At 41.4% G+C, this 16,007-nt stretch overlaps 2 protein-coding genes across 5 annotated transcripts in view; one reads left to right on the top strand and one right to left on the bottom strand.

The window, feature by feature from the left end:
- The window catches only part of DOCK4 (dedicator of cytokinesis 4), a 401,868-nt gene extending 391,570 nt beyond the window's left edge, over positions 1 to 10,298 (bottom strand). The window contains exon 1 of one of the 3 annotated variants that reach the window (XM_037027398.2): positions 9,833 to 10,298. In XM_037027398.2, the coding sequence (XP_036883293.1) occupies positions 9,833 to 9,869 (37 nt within the window). In that variant the 5' untranslated portion in view covers positions 9,870 to 10,298. The remainder of the gene's footprint in view (positions 1 to 9,832) is intronic. The other 2 variants (XM_037027395.2, XM_037027396.2) reach the window with 2 other exon arrangements.
- The window catches only part of ZNF277 (zinc finger protein 277), a 129,804-nt gene continuing 122,966 nt past the window's right edge, over positions 9,170 to 16,007 (top strand). Inside the window, exon 1 of one of the 2 annotated variants that reach the window (XM_073238583.1) lies at positions 9,170 to 9,855. Coding sequence is in view for 1 of the 2 variants with exons in the window: in XM_073238582.1 (XP_073094683.1) it covers positions 10,452 to 10,542 (91 nt within the window). In the remaining variant the exon portion in view is untranslated. Of the gene's footprint in view, positions 9,856 to 10,366; positions 10,543 to 16,007 lie in introns of those variants that run through there. The other variant, XM_073238582.1, reaches the window with a different exon arrangement.

Here is a 16,007-nt window from a genome sequence, read left to right as displayed (position 1 = left end):
CACCTTTATGACCTCATTTAACCTTAATTACTTTCTTACCACAAATACAGCCATTCTGGGGATTAAAGCTTCAACATATGAATTTGCAGGGTGGGGGGAGCACATTCAGACCATTAACACCCATGAATACCCAATTATTCCCCCTAACTGCTAAATAAAAACCTCTTGAAGTTGTTGACCCTTTATGTTGATAAGTGTCTCCTGCATAAATTATCTCAGGGCTCACGGTCTCACAGGACAGTTTACAGAACAATGGAAAGTGAGCAGTGACACCAAGGTCCATCTTATAAACCAACACCTCATGGACAGAGCAGATTTTTATCTTAGGTGAATTCCTTTGAAGAAGGATTAGGGCTTTTTTTTTTTTCCCCAAAGACTTACACCCAAAGGCCATCTGAAAGCAGAGCTTCAGCACGGCCATTGGAGAATGCATAGGGCAGGGACATCAGAAGTAATCAAGCCAGTATAGTAAGGAAAGCCACTTTGAAACCCTGGAACCGAGTACTTCTGGGCATAAACGACTAAACTAAACTCAGGCATTCCACATTCAGCATCTACCAGTTTAACCTCTAATCCTGACAGGAATCTCTATATAGGTAATAATGCTTGACTTGTACAAAAGAGTTTATATAATTATCATAAAAGAAATTCATGCTAATTTTGGAAATTATTAAAAAGAAGAATGTTGAAAAAGAAAAGACCACCTCAAACTGCAACAATTGTTAACAAAACTTTAACAGGTTGTTTCCCAATTCTTCACTTCCCATAAGTATTTTCCCATCTTAAAACCTCATTACCATCATTTTTACATAATTTATACATAATATTTCCTCTTCTAAAATGAGGCCAAGAATATAAATATTTGGTCTTCTGAATCAATTTCTATAAATTATGGATGGCAGTATTAAATGAAATGTAGAGTGCAATTAATACAACTATGATTCTCCTTGAAAAAAAAATGAGGAAGGGGCAAACTTGTGCTGTGTGTGAAATTTGACAGGAATCCATCTTGTTAGTTTATCATCCAGATTTCTGGAGAAAAATCTCAAATTTGCACTCTCTTCATTCTTATAGACCTGCCTATATTCATTTTTGGATTTTCCTCTCTTCAAGTGCCCAGGTAAACCATAAGCCTGTGACCAAGGAAGCTCCATAACCAATAGACTCTTCAACCAACTATGGACACCTCAGGAGAGTGGCCAACACACTCTCTCCTCTCCCCAAGACCCGGCTTGGGGTTATTTTTAGTTGCCTCTCATACATGCATGCTCATATTCCTAAACATGTTCACCTCTGGTCACCAATGACCGACAAGATTCTTCCATTTAAGAGTTAAAAAGAAAACACATATAACCAAATCTTTACATTTCTGCTTAAAGATTTCAGGGAGACATTTTTCAGGTTAATGCCCAATTAATACACTCACAAAACTGAACAATAAACTGCTTGGTTCATGCAAAGGGTCTGCAACTTCCCAGAGGAGTGGTTATCAAATTCACCTAGGAAGACTTGCTAATTTCATATCCTGAAGGGTTCAGTCAACCACCCATCTACCAATCTTCTCTTTCTGGCACGCTGGCAGGTAACATGAGTGGGGGTGGAGAATATACATGTGTGTTGGTAGTTTCCAACAGCCTCTCATGTAAGTACCATGCTCTTCCCTCTTCCTCCCCAGCTGAGAAACAGCTATAGTTTAGTTCATTAGGAAGTGACAGATGCCTGTTTCCAGATTTAGCTGTTTTCTTTCTTCTGTAGGGATGCAAATGTGATCACTGATTGATGCAACCTCGGTCTTGACCCTCTCTGTAGTGCTGTGGATGGGCTAAAAATAAAGGTAAGGGTTCAGTCCCACCTACAGGTCTTTCCTCAAAGTCTGGTTGATGTGCAGAGCTCCCCAGGCAAGTTCTCCGTTACAGTCATCATGTACCACATGCCATGGTTTTTGGCAATTCAGATGAAATCATCTCTTATCCCACTGTTTCTTTTTCTAAACTAGCCCAATAGACTGCAAATTATAATATCTAATATACTTGATTACTGCAGCACTTTAAGGGCACCCATAAAATCACTTTTCTTTTGAAGACCATAGTTGACTTCTCAAAGACAAACTGGCATCCTCTATGGACTCCTTTCTCCCCACCCACCCACCTACCCCTTCCAATCCCAGTTGTTTCTGGAAGTGATTCTCTCTCAACTAAAATACCAAGACAGGGTGGGAAGAGGACCACAGATGCCTCAGGCAGTAAAGACTACACGCTAAGTTGAATGTACTGACCTGGCCTCTAAGCCAGTGACAGTGGGCAAGGGCAGTGGGTCTTCCTTCCCAGGTCATTGAGGTCCGTGCAGATGTTCTGCTTTATGAGGGAAAGCAGAGAGAAGCCACCAACTGGTTTTCTTAGTTCAGTTCCACCTACTTTGGGGAAATTCCTCCCAAATTTTGGCAACAGGTTATTTGTCAAACTTAATTTTTAGTATTATTAATGTTTGCCTCTTTGTGTGCATTTATTGATATTTCAGTGGGGAGTTGTAACAGACTATGTTAGCAGAAGGGAGCCCAGTGTCCTCTTAAACTGGAATCCCTTACTCCCAATCACATGTTTTTCAGGGGTGCAATGATGTAACTTTAAGAATTATAAATCTGACTTTGTGGTTCCTAAGTGGTATTACATATTTACCACACACAAAAAAACAATTATCTGAAGGTGCAAATATATTACTTTGGATATCTGAGCATTTTCTCTGTTTATACTTACATACTGTTCGAGGAATGTGTAAATCTTATTTATTGAAAGGTTATTTGTGCATTCTGTTTTTCAACATTCTGTTGGAGAAATCTCACAAACATACACACAGTCTGGCATGATTTTTATTTGCTTGGGAGAGAAGTGTCACAGAAACAGAAATAACTAATGCCTTAGCCAGGCAGTGCACTAATGAGAAGCAAGAAGAGACCATAAAATTTAGGTTACTACCAACTCTACATGAACAGCTAGTATTTCCTACTTTAGAGTCCCCTGTACACATAGTGATAAATTGCTTCAAGATGACTGCTCTTTGGAAATTTTGGGCCTGTCATTTTAAAACTTAGACTGGACATGCTGTCTACATAATTGAAGTCAATACAATTAATAAAGTCATATCTAGGTTGATCACTTCACCCAACGCACATAAACCAAATGACTCTTTAATCACACTCTACAGCCCCAAACCTCTCTGCTCTGCTCTGCTCCAGACAGACTTCCTACTAAGTATCACCACCTGCACATTTGACAGGGAAACTCTAAGTGGCCAAACAAAACATTAACCTTAAACCATAAGCCTGCACCCCGCCTACCAAAATGTGTCTTTTGTTGAAAAGTACCTTTATATACCCAGCTGTTCAAGCCAGAAAACAAGAAGTCACCCTGTACTTCTTCCTTTCCCTAACTCCTCATATCCAATTACCAAGCCCTGCTGCTTCAGTCTCCTAAACATCTCAGATCCACCCACATTTCACAATGCAAGGATTGCTAACCTGGTTCAGGTGCTAACCTCTCTACTCTGCCCTATCAACTGCAATCATCTCTCTTTACTCATCTTTATGCCACCACCCCTGCCATACGCAACAATATGCATGCTTTGAAGTTTTAATATTGCTCATATTTCCAATCAAAAGGAATTTTTTAATGTGCTGATAATCTCTATATTGTAACAAAAGAATAATTCTCATCTACTCATTAACTGCATCTTCTCTATATGCTACACATTTCCTGTAGTTTCAACCAGTCTATATTTACTTTGATTTATTTTGTCACTTAACACTAGATACCTGGAATATATTTTAGAAATTGATTTATTTATGAAATTATCCCATTTCATGACTATATAATACTCTGATGTGCTGATAACCAAAAGTGATTAAACTATTCCATTATTGACATTTGTGTTGTTTCACAAACACCATGGCAAGGAATCATGCTGCACATAAAACATTTTGTTGCTACTGATTTTTTTTCACGTAAACTTTGGGATTACTGATCTCAAACGCCTGCTCTTAAAAGTCATATTAAGCATAGTGGCTAAGACAGCAGGCTCGGTGTAAGACTTTTTGGATTCCAATCCTAGCTTCACCATTTCCTGTGTGACCTTAGACAAGTTACTTAACCTCTCTCTGACTCAGGTTTCCTGTAAAATATGTGTGATAACTGAATCTTCCCTTGTGGAACTGGTGCAAGAATTAAATGACAGCCCAAGACAAGCTCTTGGAACTATGTTTTGCATGTGAAAAAGTGCTCCACATATGCTGTTTTATATGTACAATGAATTTATACGTGTGCATGTATGTGTGTGTATATATATATCATATATATATATATATATATGGTTTCTGAGAGAATTATGATAATATTCTATACAACAGTAGGATAATGTGTATCAATTTTACTGCAACTTTGTCACCAAAAAGCATTCACGCTTTTTTTTGGTGATTATTTACTTACTAGGTATCCCACGATATCTTAGCACACTTTTCTGTTAAGTCTCAGAGAGTAAAAGAGTTGTTCCTTTAGTAAATTCATATTGGTTAAATAAACATAGGCTTGAGGAACTCTACTTCTTTATTCTTTAGCAGTTTATGTACTCTGGCCAAATAAGCTTACCAGTCCAGTTTTTTAAGAAAACAAGTTATTCAAGTTGCCTTGTTGCTTCTAATAATGATCAGCATATACATAAAAAAAGGGAGAAAAGAAAGATGCGTGTTACTCATACAACTGGCAATATATCTAATCAGATCATTATATTTATTCTTATGTTATAACAGCCAGAGATCACTGTCAAAGGAAATAGTACAGAAAAATCCAAAATTGTTCATTATGCAGTTGATCCTAGGCCTTGTCAAAGAGATCTTAGCAGGAAGACAAACCTGAACTTAAAGAGACAACTTACACAATGTATGTGACGGCTTTGGATATTTGTTCCATCTTTAATGAGATTATATAAAAGGACTTTGATTTACATTGCTTATTAAATTCTAAGTAAAAATAAACTGAACTATCTAAATGTTAAAATAGCAAAAAACAGTATCATGAATGAATAAAAGAAACTCAACAAAGTCTGAATCCCAGTCCTTCCTATATCACAAATGTGGCATCTAGAGCAGAGTTTTTCATGGCTCGTGGGTCAGGACCCATTCATGAGTCAGGAAGTCAAGTTAGGAATAAGCATTTTGTTTTTAATGAAAAAGAACAGAACATCACATGGCACATGAGCAAATATTGTTCACTTACAGATGTGTGGGCTGGTGCTGGGTGGTACCAGTAGTGTTTATGTATATATCAGGTCAAGAAATCAAATATATTTCTTACTATTAATGATAGTAAAATGATATTAAAAGCCACTCATTTAAAGTATATCACCTAACCTCTATGAAGTTGCTTGCTCATCTCTTAAATGGAAATTATCATTCTACTTCAGACAGTAGATCCAAATAAGGTAATTTTACAGCACCTTGTCAACTATAAAACACTGTATTAATACATTATAATTACATTATTTTGGTTGGTTTTTTTTTTAGAGTTTAATGTTTCTATGCCATATACACTCACAGCATAAAGTCACTCTGCTAGAAATCTGGACATACTGTATCAAAGAAAAATCCAAAAATGTAGTCTCCTAGTACGTAAAGCCCAGACACAGGAAAACCGTCTCTTGAAATTTGTATAATCTCTTTTGTTGTACCTACTGTACAGCCTCTGGGGTGTGGGGTAGGGGGTGGCCAGGAACAAGACTAGAGAAAAAGTAGCATCTCTGTGTTTCTGTGGGGCCTCAGGAAGGAATCATAACCAAAAGAGGGAAACCTGTTTATAGGCTATTCCCACAGGAGGCCAGATCAAGGACATCAGCTGCCATCCCTCCACCCCTTCAGTGGCACTTCACTTGGAGATATAAATCACCACTCTTTGCTTCCCACTTAAAGTTTAGACTCCTGTGCCAGACTCTAAATGCCACAAACAATTCCAGGCGGCACATCGTTATTTAGCTATACATGTATCTGGACACATCACAGTATCACAAGTAGGAAACATTTTAAGGACACTGCTAAGAAATGGAAAACAGCTCAGAGGACAGCACACTCCCTCATAACTCTCCCACACAAGCTATCATTAAAGTACCCTTCTGAGGGAAAAGACAGTCTAAAGAACCCTAGGAGGTTCCTCTGCCACTGAAACAGAAGGAGCTTTAAAAGGAATAGGATTCCTACTCAGATGAGTTAAGAACACCACTTCAAGAGAAATGAGGCACAGGATAATTTGGAAGGACTCAGAGATACCAGCACTCAAATACTTAAATTTTAAAATAACATTGACTACCTTCAGAGCAGCTTGTTTTGACCTTTTTCTCATGAGTGTCCTGGTTTTTCCTACACTGAGCATTCCAGACCATATTCCCCCTCAAAGCTGAACGAGGCTCACACAAGTAAATTATCTGGCTGGGGTTGGGAGGTGCAGTTGGCAGCTCAGTAAGACTGACTAGCTCACCTGGGAACGCTATGCCTAAATGCCCACTGAACAAATGAATGCAAAAATAGATGTGCAACAGTCTTAACTTTCTCTGTGACTAATTCCACCTTTTTAAGAGAGGGGAGGTGAGTAAGACAGAGGAGAGCATGCAGGAGGCAGGTAGTAACAGTGAGGAATTTGGAGAGGGCGATCAAGAATGCTTTAGTCACTGCCCACAGAGTTCCTCCTGGAGAGGGAGAATGAAACAGACTGAGAAAGTGAGCAACCATCACCTCAGTTTGGCAGCTTGCCACATAGTTTTTGCTTACCTCTGATTTCTGATCTTAGTTAAAAACCATGTGGAATGTGTCACAGCAAAGTGTCTTTCTCATAACAATCTCTATGCTGTGGACATGTTCTCCTAACCAAAGGACACATTTGTCTGGAAAAGCCCTACATAATTAGTACTGGGAAGGACCCTGGATATCATTTGACCCAGAGACTGACACCCAGAAAGGATAAGCGGTTTACCTAAGGTCACACAGCTGTCAGCAGTACCTAAACTAGGACCAAGAGCTAACCAGAATCTCCCAAAATATGCCTCTCACTGTGCCTGCTAATATGTTTTCAAAGAAACAAGGTTCCCTATCTGTCAGGACTACAGCTTTATCACTATAGCTTTCTAATTTCATAGACCATAACACTCAGGTATATGACGAAATATACATTGTTTTAAGAGCACTGATCAACTAAATGGAGGAGACAGAACCCACACATTAGGTTTGAAAAAGAATTTCTATCTCTGATACATCTTACTACAGGTATGAAATTCAAGTAATTTTATCCATGTTTAGAGAATGTTACTTGAAGCAAACACAGATTTAAGGACACAGAATTATCTCCTCATAATTGATGGTAGATAAGAAACATCATTGTAGAAATACACCATTTGCACTTAAACTTCAGGTATTCCAAGTTACAGAAATTGATTTCTTTCAAAAAATGAGGAAACTGAATCACTACCTGGTAACTATTTGGGCCCATAAAACATATTTTCTTTAGTACTTATAAAAACTATATGAGAAAAGCACATACAGTAAACAAGGTTAAAAAAATTTTTGTGCAGCATAGAAAGCTACAAATAGTGCTCTTTATGGTGAGAAATAAAGTCCACACACAAATATCCTAGCAAGATTTTCACAACACACACACGCCTAACAGATGGATTCTAAAAAACAGTTACGCTTTCTATAAGCCAAATGCTCCAAAATTAATAATAAAAGATGATTAACATTCCTATATGGGTAATATTGTATAAATGAGCACAACAGACCCCTCTTTTCTCATCTCTCATCTCAACCTCCTCTTCCTAAAGGTGTGCTCACCCTTCCACCTCCCCCTACTCTGCAGCCAAATCACAACCACCCAAAAGCGAGATGTCTGCGGCAGCCCAAAACACTTGACTGATAATATCCGGTTTACCATTCCAGGAAACCCCAGAGTGTGTTTTAAGCCTCTGCCCACAGCTTGTAAAGAAAGGCGAGAGAAGAACTAATTGATACCAGCACCCCAGCTGTGACCTGGCACATAAAGAAACCGAGAAAATAAATCCCATCCATAATCTGTATAATTTAACACTTGGAAGAAAGCAACATCTGGGATGACGCCAAGCAGGACAGTGTTGCTAGATGGTCTGTGCTTCTGCCGCTGAGTGTGAAACCCGCAGATCAGGGAAAGCTCCAGTTCCTCACCAATTCAGCAAAAGCAATGCCTTTTCCTAGCAAGGGTTAATCTACTCCCAAACAGGGAGAGAGTGAAGAGAATAACCAACAATACCTACTCCTTTCCAGAAGAGTGCCTGGCAAAGGTTCCCTTTATACTCTAAGTTGAGGGAAAGCTGGAACCCTTTCAGGAAGATGAGTCCAGGACAAACTATTGTCTCACTAACCAGCCACAGTCAGGAATGGAAGCTAATGTAAAATATGGGCATGACTTTTTTTAATCATACAATCTTTTCAGTGGAGTCCAAAGTCCTATCCCCAGGTGAAATTGAAAAAAAGAAAAAATCCCCTGTGACCATGACTCCCTGGAAAGGCTTTCCAAATTTTTTAATTATAGGAAAATGGATTTAGAACATAGGTAGATACCTACATATCATCTAAATCACTAAACCTGTACCCAATTAAAAAATGATAATAATAAAGTATTCCAGTCGGCAGGACGGGACATTATAGGAATAAGGATTGTTAATATAATGCATAATGCTTTCTCCCTGTTAGACCTTCTGAGAGGTTATAATTGTATTTGGCTACTGCCGGCTTGTCAGAGCCTGGCTTCTTAGTAGTCACAATCCTTAAAGGAGCAACTGTCAAGGCGACCCAGCTGAAATCAAACAACAAAAACGGGAACTGTAATCGGCCTGAAATGGGAGGAGGGAAAGGAAGGGAGACTCCCGTATTCATCAGTCAACATTAATGTCCTTTGTTGTTCACCTTTGCACAGCACAGCGAGCGCTACCCTGTTCCTTTCCCTCCGAACGCCAGTGTCGGGGTAGTCCTTGCCTAAAAGCTGTCTCTCCGCCTGGAAGATCCAGGCTTGCCGATTTCCCCTCCCCATTATCACTCTACAGCTGTCCTCCACCACCACCCCCACCACGCTCACCCCGGGCTGAAAGGGTGGCCAGAAGTAAAAACATCGCCGAAATACCGGTTCCCCTCCAAAGAACAGGGAGCCGAGCGGCGCAGACGTTGAAATGTACCAATGCCCCAGCCCCTCGGCACACACTCCGCAAACCCGGACGAGAGCGCGGAGGGCGCCGGGCCAGGTTCGGTCTGTCAGAGCGCCCCGGAGCACCGCGCCACATTCCGCACTCCGGAATGTCGAAGGGCGTCAGAGGGAAGGGTTTGCGCTTCCCTCTGTTTCGGGGGCGACCTCTCCGCGCGGCTGTGGTCTCTCCCAAGCCTGGGAAATCTTTGCAGCCCATTGCTGTCTTTGGGGAGAAGGGGAAGAGCGAGAGGAACGCCTTTTCCTCTCCCCTTCCAACTTGACACACACGCCCCGTCGCCACTCCAAACTCCGCAGGCAGAGCCCGCAGCGGGCCGGCTGGCCGCGCGCGCCCCTCAGCTGTCCCCGCGCTCCGGGGACCCGTGCGGGGAGCGCCAACCGGGTTCTGAGGAGCGAGACCCCGACGCGCACCCCTCTGCCCGGCGCTGGTTCGGCAAAGCCCCAGACCCGCAGCTCGAAGCCAGGATTAGGCATTTCCTGCCGCGCGGAGCGAGAGGGGCGCGGGGGCAAGGACGCGAAATGCACAGCCACTCCGGCCGAGAGGAATAAAAGTTCGCCCCGCGGAGACTTACCCACGCCGTATTTCTCGTGCTCCGTAGGTATCCACATGGCTAGAGCGGGTCCGGGGGTCTCTGCTTTGTAATCCCCGCGCCTTCTCCGACACAATGCACGGTTCCCGAGCAGTGGCTGCAGCGCTGGAGCCCGGCGACTCCGCGCGGGCTGCGGAGGCTGGGCAGGGTCTGCGCTGGAGACTCCCGAGTCCGGCGTTGACACCGCGCGCCCAAGGCTGCGCCGCCCGCAGCTCTGCAGGCGGCGGCTGCTCACAGTGCCCGGACGCGCTCTTGGGGACCCAGCGGCGCAGTCATTGTTCTGATTCACTGAACTAAGCGAACACGCCGGGGCACTCTCGGGCGCACCCCCGCCCGCCGGCGCCCCCACCGGCGCTGCCCGCCCAGCGCACCGCAGCACGCTGGGAATCGTAGTTCAGAACGTCTCCGTCCCGGAAGGGGGCGTGGCACCAGGACCTGGGGGCGGGGAGTGGGCCCCGCCCGCCAAGCCCTATTGGCCCAGAACGTGTCGCCGAGGCGTGGGCGGGGAGGAAACGGCGCGTTGTCCGGGAGTTCGCCTGCAGACGCGTGTCCATTGGCTCGGAACCTCACCGCGGCCCTCCCTTCATTGCTCAGCGGTGTAATGGCTGCTTCCAAGGCCCAGGTGGCTGCTACCCAAGGGGAGGAGGGCGGTGAGGGCAGCCGTAGCCGAGCCGGGAGTGTCAGTTATGGGGGTGAGTACAGGGGTCCTGAGGTGCAAGTGCTTTGCTTACTTCTCCCTCCGACCGGGAGTGCAGGTGATGGCCAGGCGGCCCCCGGGCGCCTGCCAGCCCTAGAGCCACCTGGACTCTGGGGTGCCCAGGACGGGACTCAGCGGGACGCGGTGAGGTCGGAGTCAGCTTCTTGGTGGGGGCTGTCTGGGAAGGGAAGAGCCAACGGGTTGAAGTGGCTTTCCCCGGAACGCTCCCTGAGCGTTTGGTCTTCCCGTTTTAAACTCCCAGCTTTGCACTCGCTATCAGCTGGGTATGAGTCAAGTCAGGTCCGCGCATGTGTGGTTGTAACTCCGGGATTAGCAGTTTTTCCTTGACAGTGCCCAGCCCCCGCCTTCGGGTGATTGGTGTGGCCTTAGAAGAAAAGTTTCATTTGGGTTTGAGCGGATTTCCAGTGGCTGACTGGCCACTGCTCCCAGCTCTACGGATTTGCTCCGTCTTTGAAAGGGAAGTGTGCCTCTCTTAGTCTCCCCTGTCGCTCGTTGACTGCCCGTGTCGTTCTCCAGCATAATGTGGAGGCTGACAGATATTCCCAGGCTGGGTCCTTAGAGAACGAGAAAGGGAAGAAGTAATTTACTGCCGTGGCTTCAGAGAAAATTTGAAGGTAGTTTGGAAAATCGTCACCACTGCCTTCGCTCTACTTGACTTTCAGGTTGTCTGATCCACTGCAGAAGTGAAAAAACAAACGTTGAAAGCTCAAGGGCATTGTCTTTAGGATTACTAGCCCCATTCTTTGACTTTTAATTTACCTAGCCCCATTGCCTCCACTCCCTTCTTTCTTGCTTTGAAATTTAACAACACAGCAGATTGTCTTTTCCTAATGGACATTGTCTGGGGCTTAAATTTTGGTTCTCGGTCCTTGCTGAGGCTTTTTGTTTGTTTGTTTGTTTTCAGCTTTCACGGCTAAATAGACTTCGTAAGTTTTGATCTCAGCAGCACTGAGATAAAATGCAATTTCTTTTCCACTTCCCACCAATGGAGCTTCCTAACTGAAGTAATTTCAATACCTCTACCAAAGAAGCCTTTGCTAGTCTCTTAACTTAAATATTGAGTTAAACCCACACCCTAAACAGTTCATTTTGGGTTTGACCATCTAGTTGGCTCTTCTGATGGTAACACAGTATTAAGGTTTTCCAGATTCTCAAAGTTTCAGAGGGCTACCTATTTAACATTTAAAGATGGAATCTCTGGTGAATTTATCTCACAGATTAATTCATAAAATGGAAGTAAATTGGGTATGCCTTTCAAAAACATTGTAGAACGTTTAAATGTCATTAGTCATCTTAAAACTATAAAAGCTTTAAACACTTCAAACCATTCAGAAGTGTGTAAGGTAAAAAATGAAGATTCCTTCACCACACAGCCCCACTCCCAAAGTAACAACTGGTAAGGGTTCAGTGTGTGTTCTTTTGGTCATATTCCTGTATGATCCACATCTGTATGGTCCTGATTTTCTAAAAATAAAAAGGGATCATTCTATGTAAGCTCAAAGATCTGCCACCTTCTTCTTTGTCCCAGTGATCTGTTACTATATTACAAACACTCATCCTTATCAGTACATTTATTGCTTCATTCTTTTTAAAGACTATGCCTATTGTATTCCATAATATAGATGTGCCATACTTTAACCATTCTTTCATTAATGAACATATAGTGTTGCTTTAGTTCTTCAGTAATGTTGTAGTGAACAGCTTTATATATATGTATATATATATATATATATAGTATATGAGTATATATAGTATATATATATAGTATATATAGTATATGAGTGTCCTTTTCCCAATATCCTTACCAACTGTGAGGAAAACATTAATCAAGGACCAATGTTTAAATGACTGTTGGATTGAATTGAGTAACTGATCTCATACTTTTAGTTTCCAGTTTGTTTTCAGCATAAGTATTGAGCAGCAATAAATTTGCAGTATCTGTAACAAAAAAAAAAATTCCATACCCTGGTTCATGGCTGCCCAGTGTACTCATTTGTGACAGTCCATAGGAAAGCTTAATGGTTAATTTTTATGCCATAATTATAATGTAAATTTGTCATTAAAAATCCCCTTAATAACCTGCATATCATTCTGTGACTTTATCCAAATTTTTTCTAAAGCTTGTAAAGTGTGATACAAATTTTGGTTGGAAATAATAATATTTAAAAGTATATTCATATATTTTGGTTAAACGGCCATTTAGTTTTATCAAGTATGTCTTTCCCTATAAAATCATTAATTTCTTGAAAACTGCTTCTTTTAACAGGTTTTCCTCTAATTCTAATTAAAATGTCAACCTCTGTGTTTCATATCCTGGGACAGAAGGAACTGGAGAGTGTTGTCATAGAGGCCCTTGCTCTTCTACAAGGTTTCTGTTAGAATGAGTCACTGGAGTTTGCAGGCAGGACAGCACCTCCTCCTGAGATCTGTGTTGCCAGGTCTTTAAGGCTCCATCCCTCTCCAGAAAGTCTCTGACCTAGCACAATGCTGGCTTTCCACACATTTAAACAGTAAATAACAAGGCTTCTATATTGTGCCCTAAGATTAAGAACAGATAGTAAATAGACTCAACATTTCTCACACTTGTGGGGAATACATAGTGGGTTTTTTTTGTTTGTTTGTTTTGCTGTTATTAGTTAGAAAACAGTAAGATGACACATCTATAGTTTATAATTCACAATACTTCTAGGAAGCTTCTGTGGTGGAGGTGATTCCTTCTGACAGTGTTAGCCTGTGCCAGAATATTGTCATATTCTGACAGAGCCAACTGTTCTCCCTGCAAAGGCAGGCCCAGTAGACGATGATCATGGTAAGCTACCTAGGATTTATAATGCTTTTCCTCTGGAGAATTTATTAACTCATTTGTGAAGCCTCTAGAGAAATGAAGTAGCAGGTGATATCAACTCATTCATTTATTTCCTAGTTACATAAATGGCATCAAACCTTAGGTAGAAACTAGGAAGCATACTTGATTCCTGTCTTGCCTTCAGGTCCTGAATCTGATCAATTACTTTGTCTTATTTTTCTGTGCCTGAAATAATCTTTTGAACCTGTTCTTTTTCTTCATCTCTTCAGCCACTATTCTGTTTCTAACCCTCACCATTACTGCTGATTTACCTGTGTCCCCCACCATCCAGATTGTGCTTTTGGGACCAAAACCTTGTCAAATTTGTTTTCATCTGCCTAACCCTGTTTTTGGCATTTCATCAATGTCTAATAAATCTTTGACCAGAAAGGAATTCTAGCCTGAATGATTGCAGAACTTTCCTATCGATCTCATTGATTCTTCATTTTCCACCTTTTATTTTCCCACTTTTAATCCACGTAATAAAATGTGTTCATGGGTCTTCACTTCAAATCTTCAGTGGAACTCTACTGCATGTATAATTAGGTCTAAATTCTCAGCTTGGCCTTTAAAGTTCTAATCTACTTTTCCAGCCTCATCTCCAGTCACGCTGCTTTCCTTCACAGATCTCCGTTATCACACTCCCATGTCAGACTGCAGTTACTTCTTGGCAGCTTTGTCTACGCCAGCAGATCGTGAACTTCTTGAGGGCAAAAGTTGCCTTATTTTACTTTATACATGCAGTGCTTATCAGAGCTGTGTCTATGTAGTAAACACTCTGTAACAGTTTAATGGTTAGGTTAGACTCTGAGGTTTATTCAAAGTTCCTAAAATGGCAGCTATTTTAAGGAGAGGAATGAAATAGAATTAAAAAACTGAGTAGATGTTTTGTACTTGTGAAACTTACACCAGCTGGAAAATGCAGAATATCATCGTGAATATAATACTCTGTGAGAAGTAATCATAGTTAGCATTTTAGCATAGGTTTTCAGGGTTTTTTAAGACAAATAAAGTTGTTTAGATAATGATTAAATTTCTTAAAAGAATACTTCTTCTCTGTCCTATATAACCTTGCACTGATAACTGAATGAAGTACTACATAAACCCTGCAGTCTGTCTTCATAATCATCTGATTGGCCTTATCCAGTTTTCCACAGATTGTTGTCTAATTTCCAGCGCTAATGCTTAAGTCCAATCTCGTATTTCACATGACAGTGGAAAAAGGTCTACACCCTTTCTTGGAAATACTGTTTAAATTTCAGTTCTGACATTTAGTACATGTGTAACATTATTTTATACATACGCTGCTACATTTATGAAAATAGAGGTATAGTTTCATTGCAGTATGAAACTATAGATATAGATAGAATTATCTACAGTTTCATATATAGTAGAAATACAGATTTCAGAATTATTGTGATTATTTCATTTAATTTATGAAAGCCCAGCGTATTTCCTTTTATAAAGTTGGTTCTCAATAAATATGAGTTGCTCTCAGTATAAGTATATGCCTAATTGAACTATAAAACTGCCTGCTCTCTGATTCTGCATTCCTGTAGGAAGCAATCTGAATTGTGGTGTAACCAAAGGGAAGCTTAGGAATGTGTTGGCGTCACCCACTTAGGCTGCCCGTGCATTCCTGGGGGTTGTCAGAGTGTCTGTTGGTGCCACGCACTAGTATTGCAACTATGTGCTCTGAAAGCCTTTTATGTTATCTTCTATACCTTTTCTCACTACTACTCAGTGCTGCCCCATCATCCCCACCTCCCCACACATATCCCCACATTCAGTGTCAGCAAGAAGCTCAGATAATCTTGCATACTGTTATGGCCTTGCAAGATGATGTCATAGGAGAAAAAGAATTATAGAAACTTTCTTGTGGGTTTGGTATAAGGTTCTGAGAGGGCCTCTTTTAGATATCCTTTTATTTTACTTTAAAAAAAATACATGGAACCCAGCTTGTAGGATACTAAGATGAGACATTATAAATGGAGACATGAAAATGATGATGCCAATGGTAGCTCACATTTGTTGAGCTCTACCTGTGCCAAAGTACTGTTTCAGGTGCTTTTACAGGTCTTACTTCATCTTCTTCTCACAACATCCTTGAGGTTATTCACGTTATCCCCTTTTTATTTACAAATGAGTAAACTGTTGCAAAGAGTAGCTCACAAGGTGACACAGCAACTGAAGGAATTTTTATTCTATTTACTATAATAATGATTTCTTAATAGTGACAAAACTCCATTGGGTAAGGTCTGAAACAGACTTTCCTTAAACATAAATATTTTCTAAAGCTACTGTGACTATAGAAAGGTATAGAAGAAAAGAGTGTATGTGTGCATTTTGAGGTCAAGCCAGTTTAGGATCAAATCCTAGTTACTTACCAGCCACAGGTAAGCTAATCAACCTCTGAACCTCAGTTTCTCATCTGTAGAATGGGTAATAATCATCTGTCGTGCTGGAATTTTGAAATGACTAGTACAATGATAGATGTAGTAGCCTGGTCTTCAATAAATGGTGACTGTTACTTCAGTCATAGATACAGTGTCATCTTTAACATGTGTGCTAGAGAAGATGCATGTGATGATTTT

This window comes from Manis javanica, chromosome 6, assembly GCF_040802235.1.
Source record: "Manis javanica isolate MJ-LG chromosome 6, MJ_LKY, whole genome shotgun sequence".
In the NCBI taxonomy this organism is placed as follows: Eukaryota; Metazoa; Chordata; class Mammalia; order Pholidota; family Manidae; genus Manis; species Manis javanica.
The sequence above is the reverse complement of the archived record's forward strand: the minus strand, read 5'-3'. Positions and strand labels throughout refer to the sequence as shown.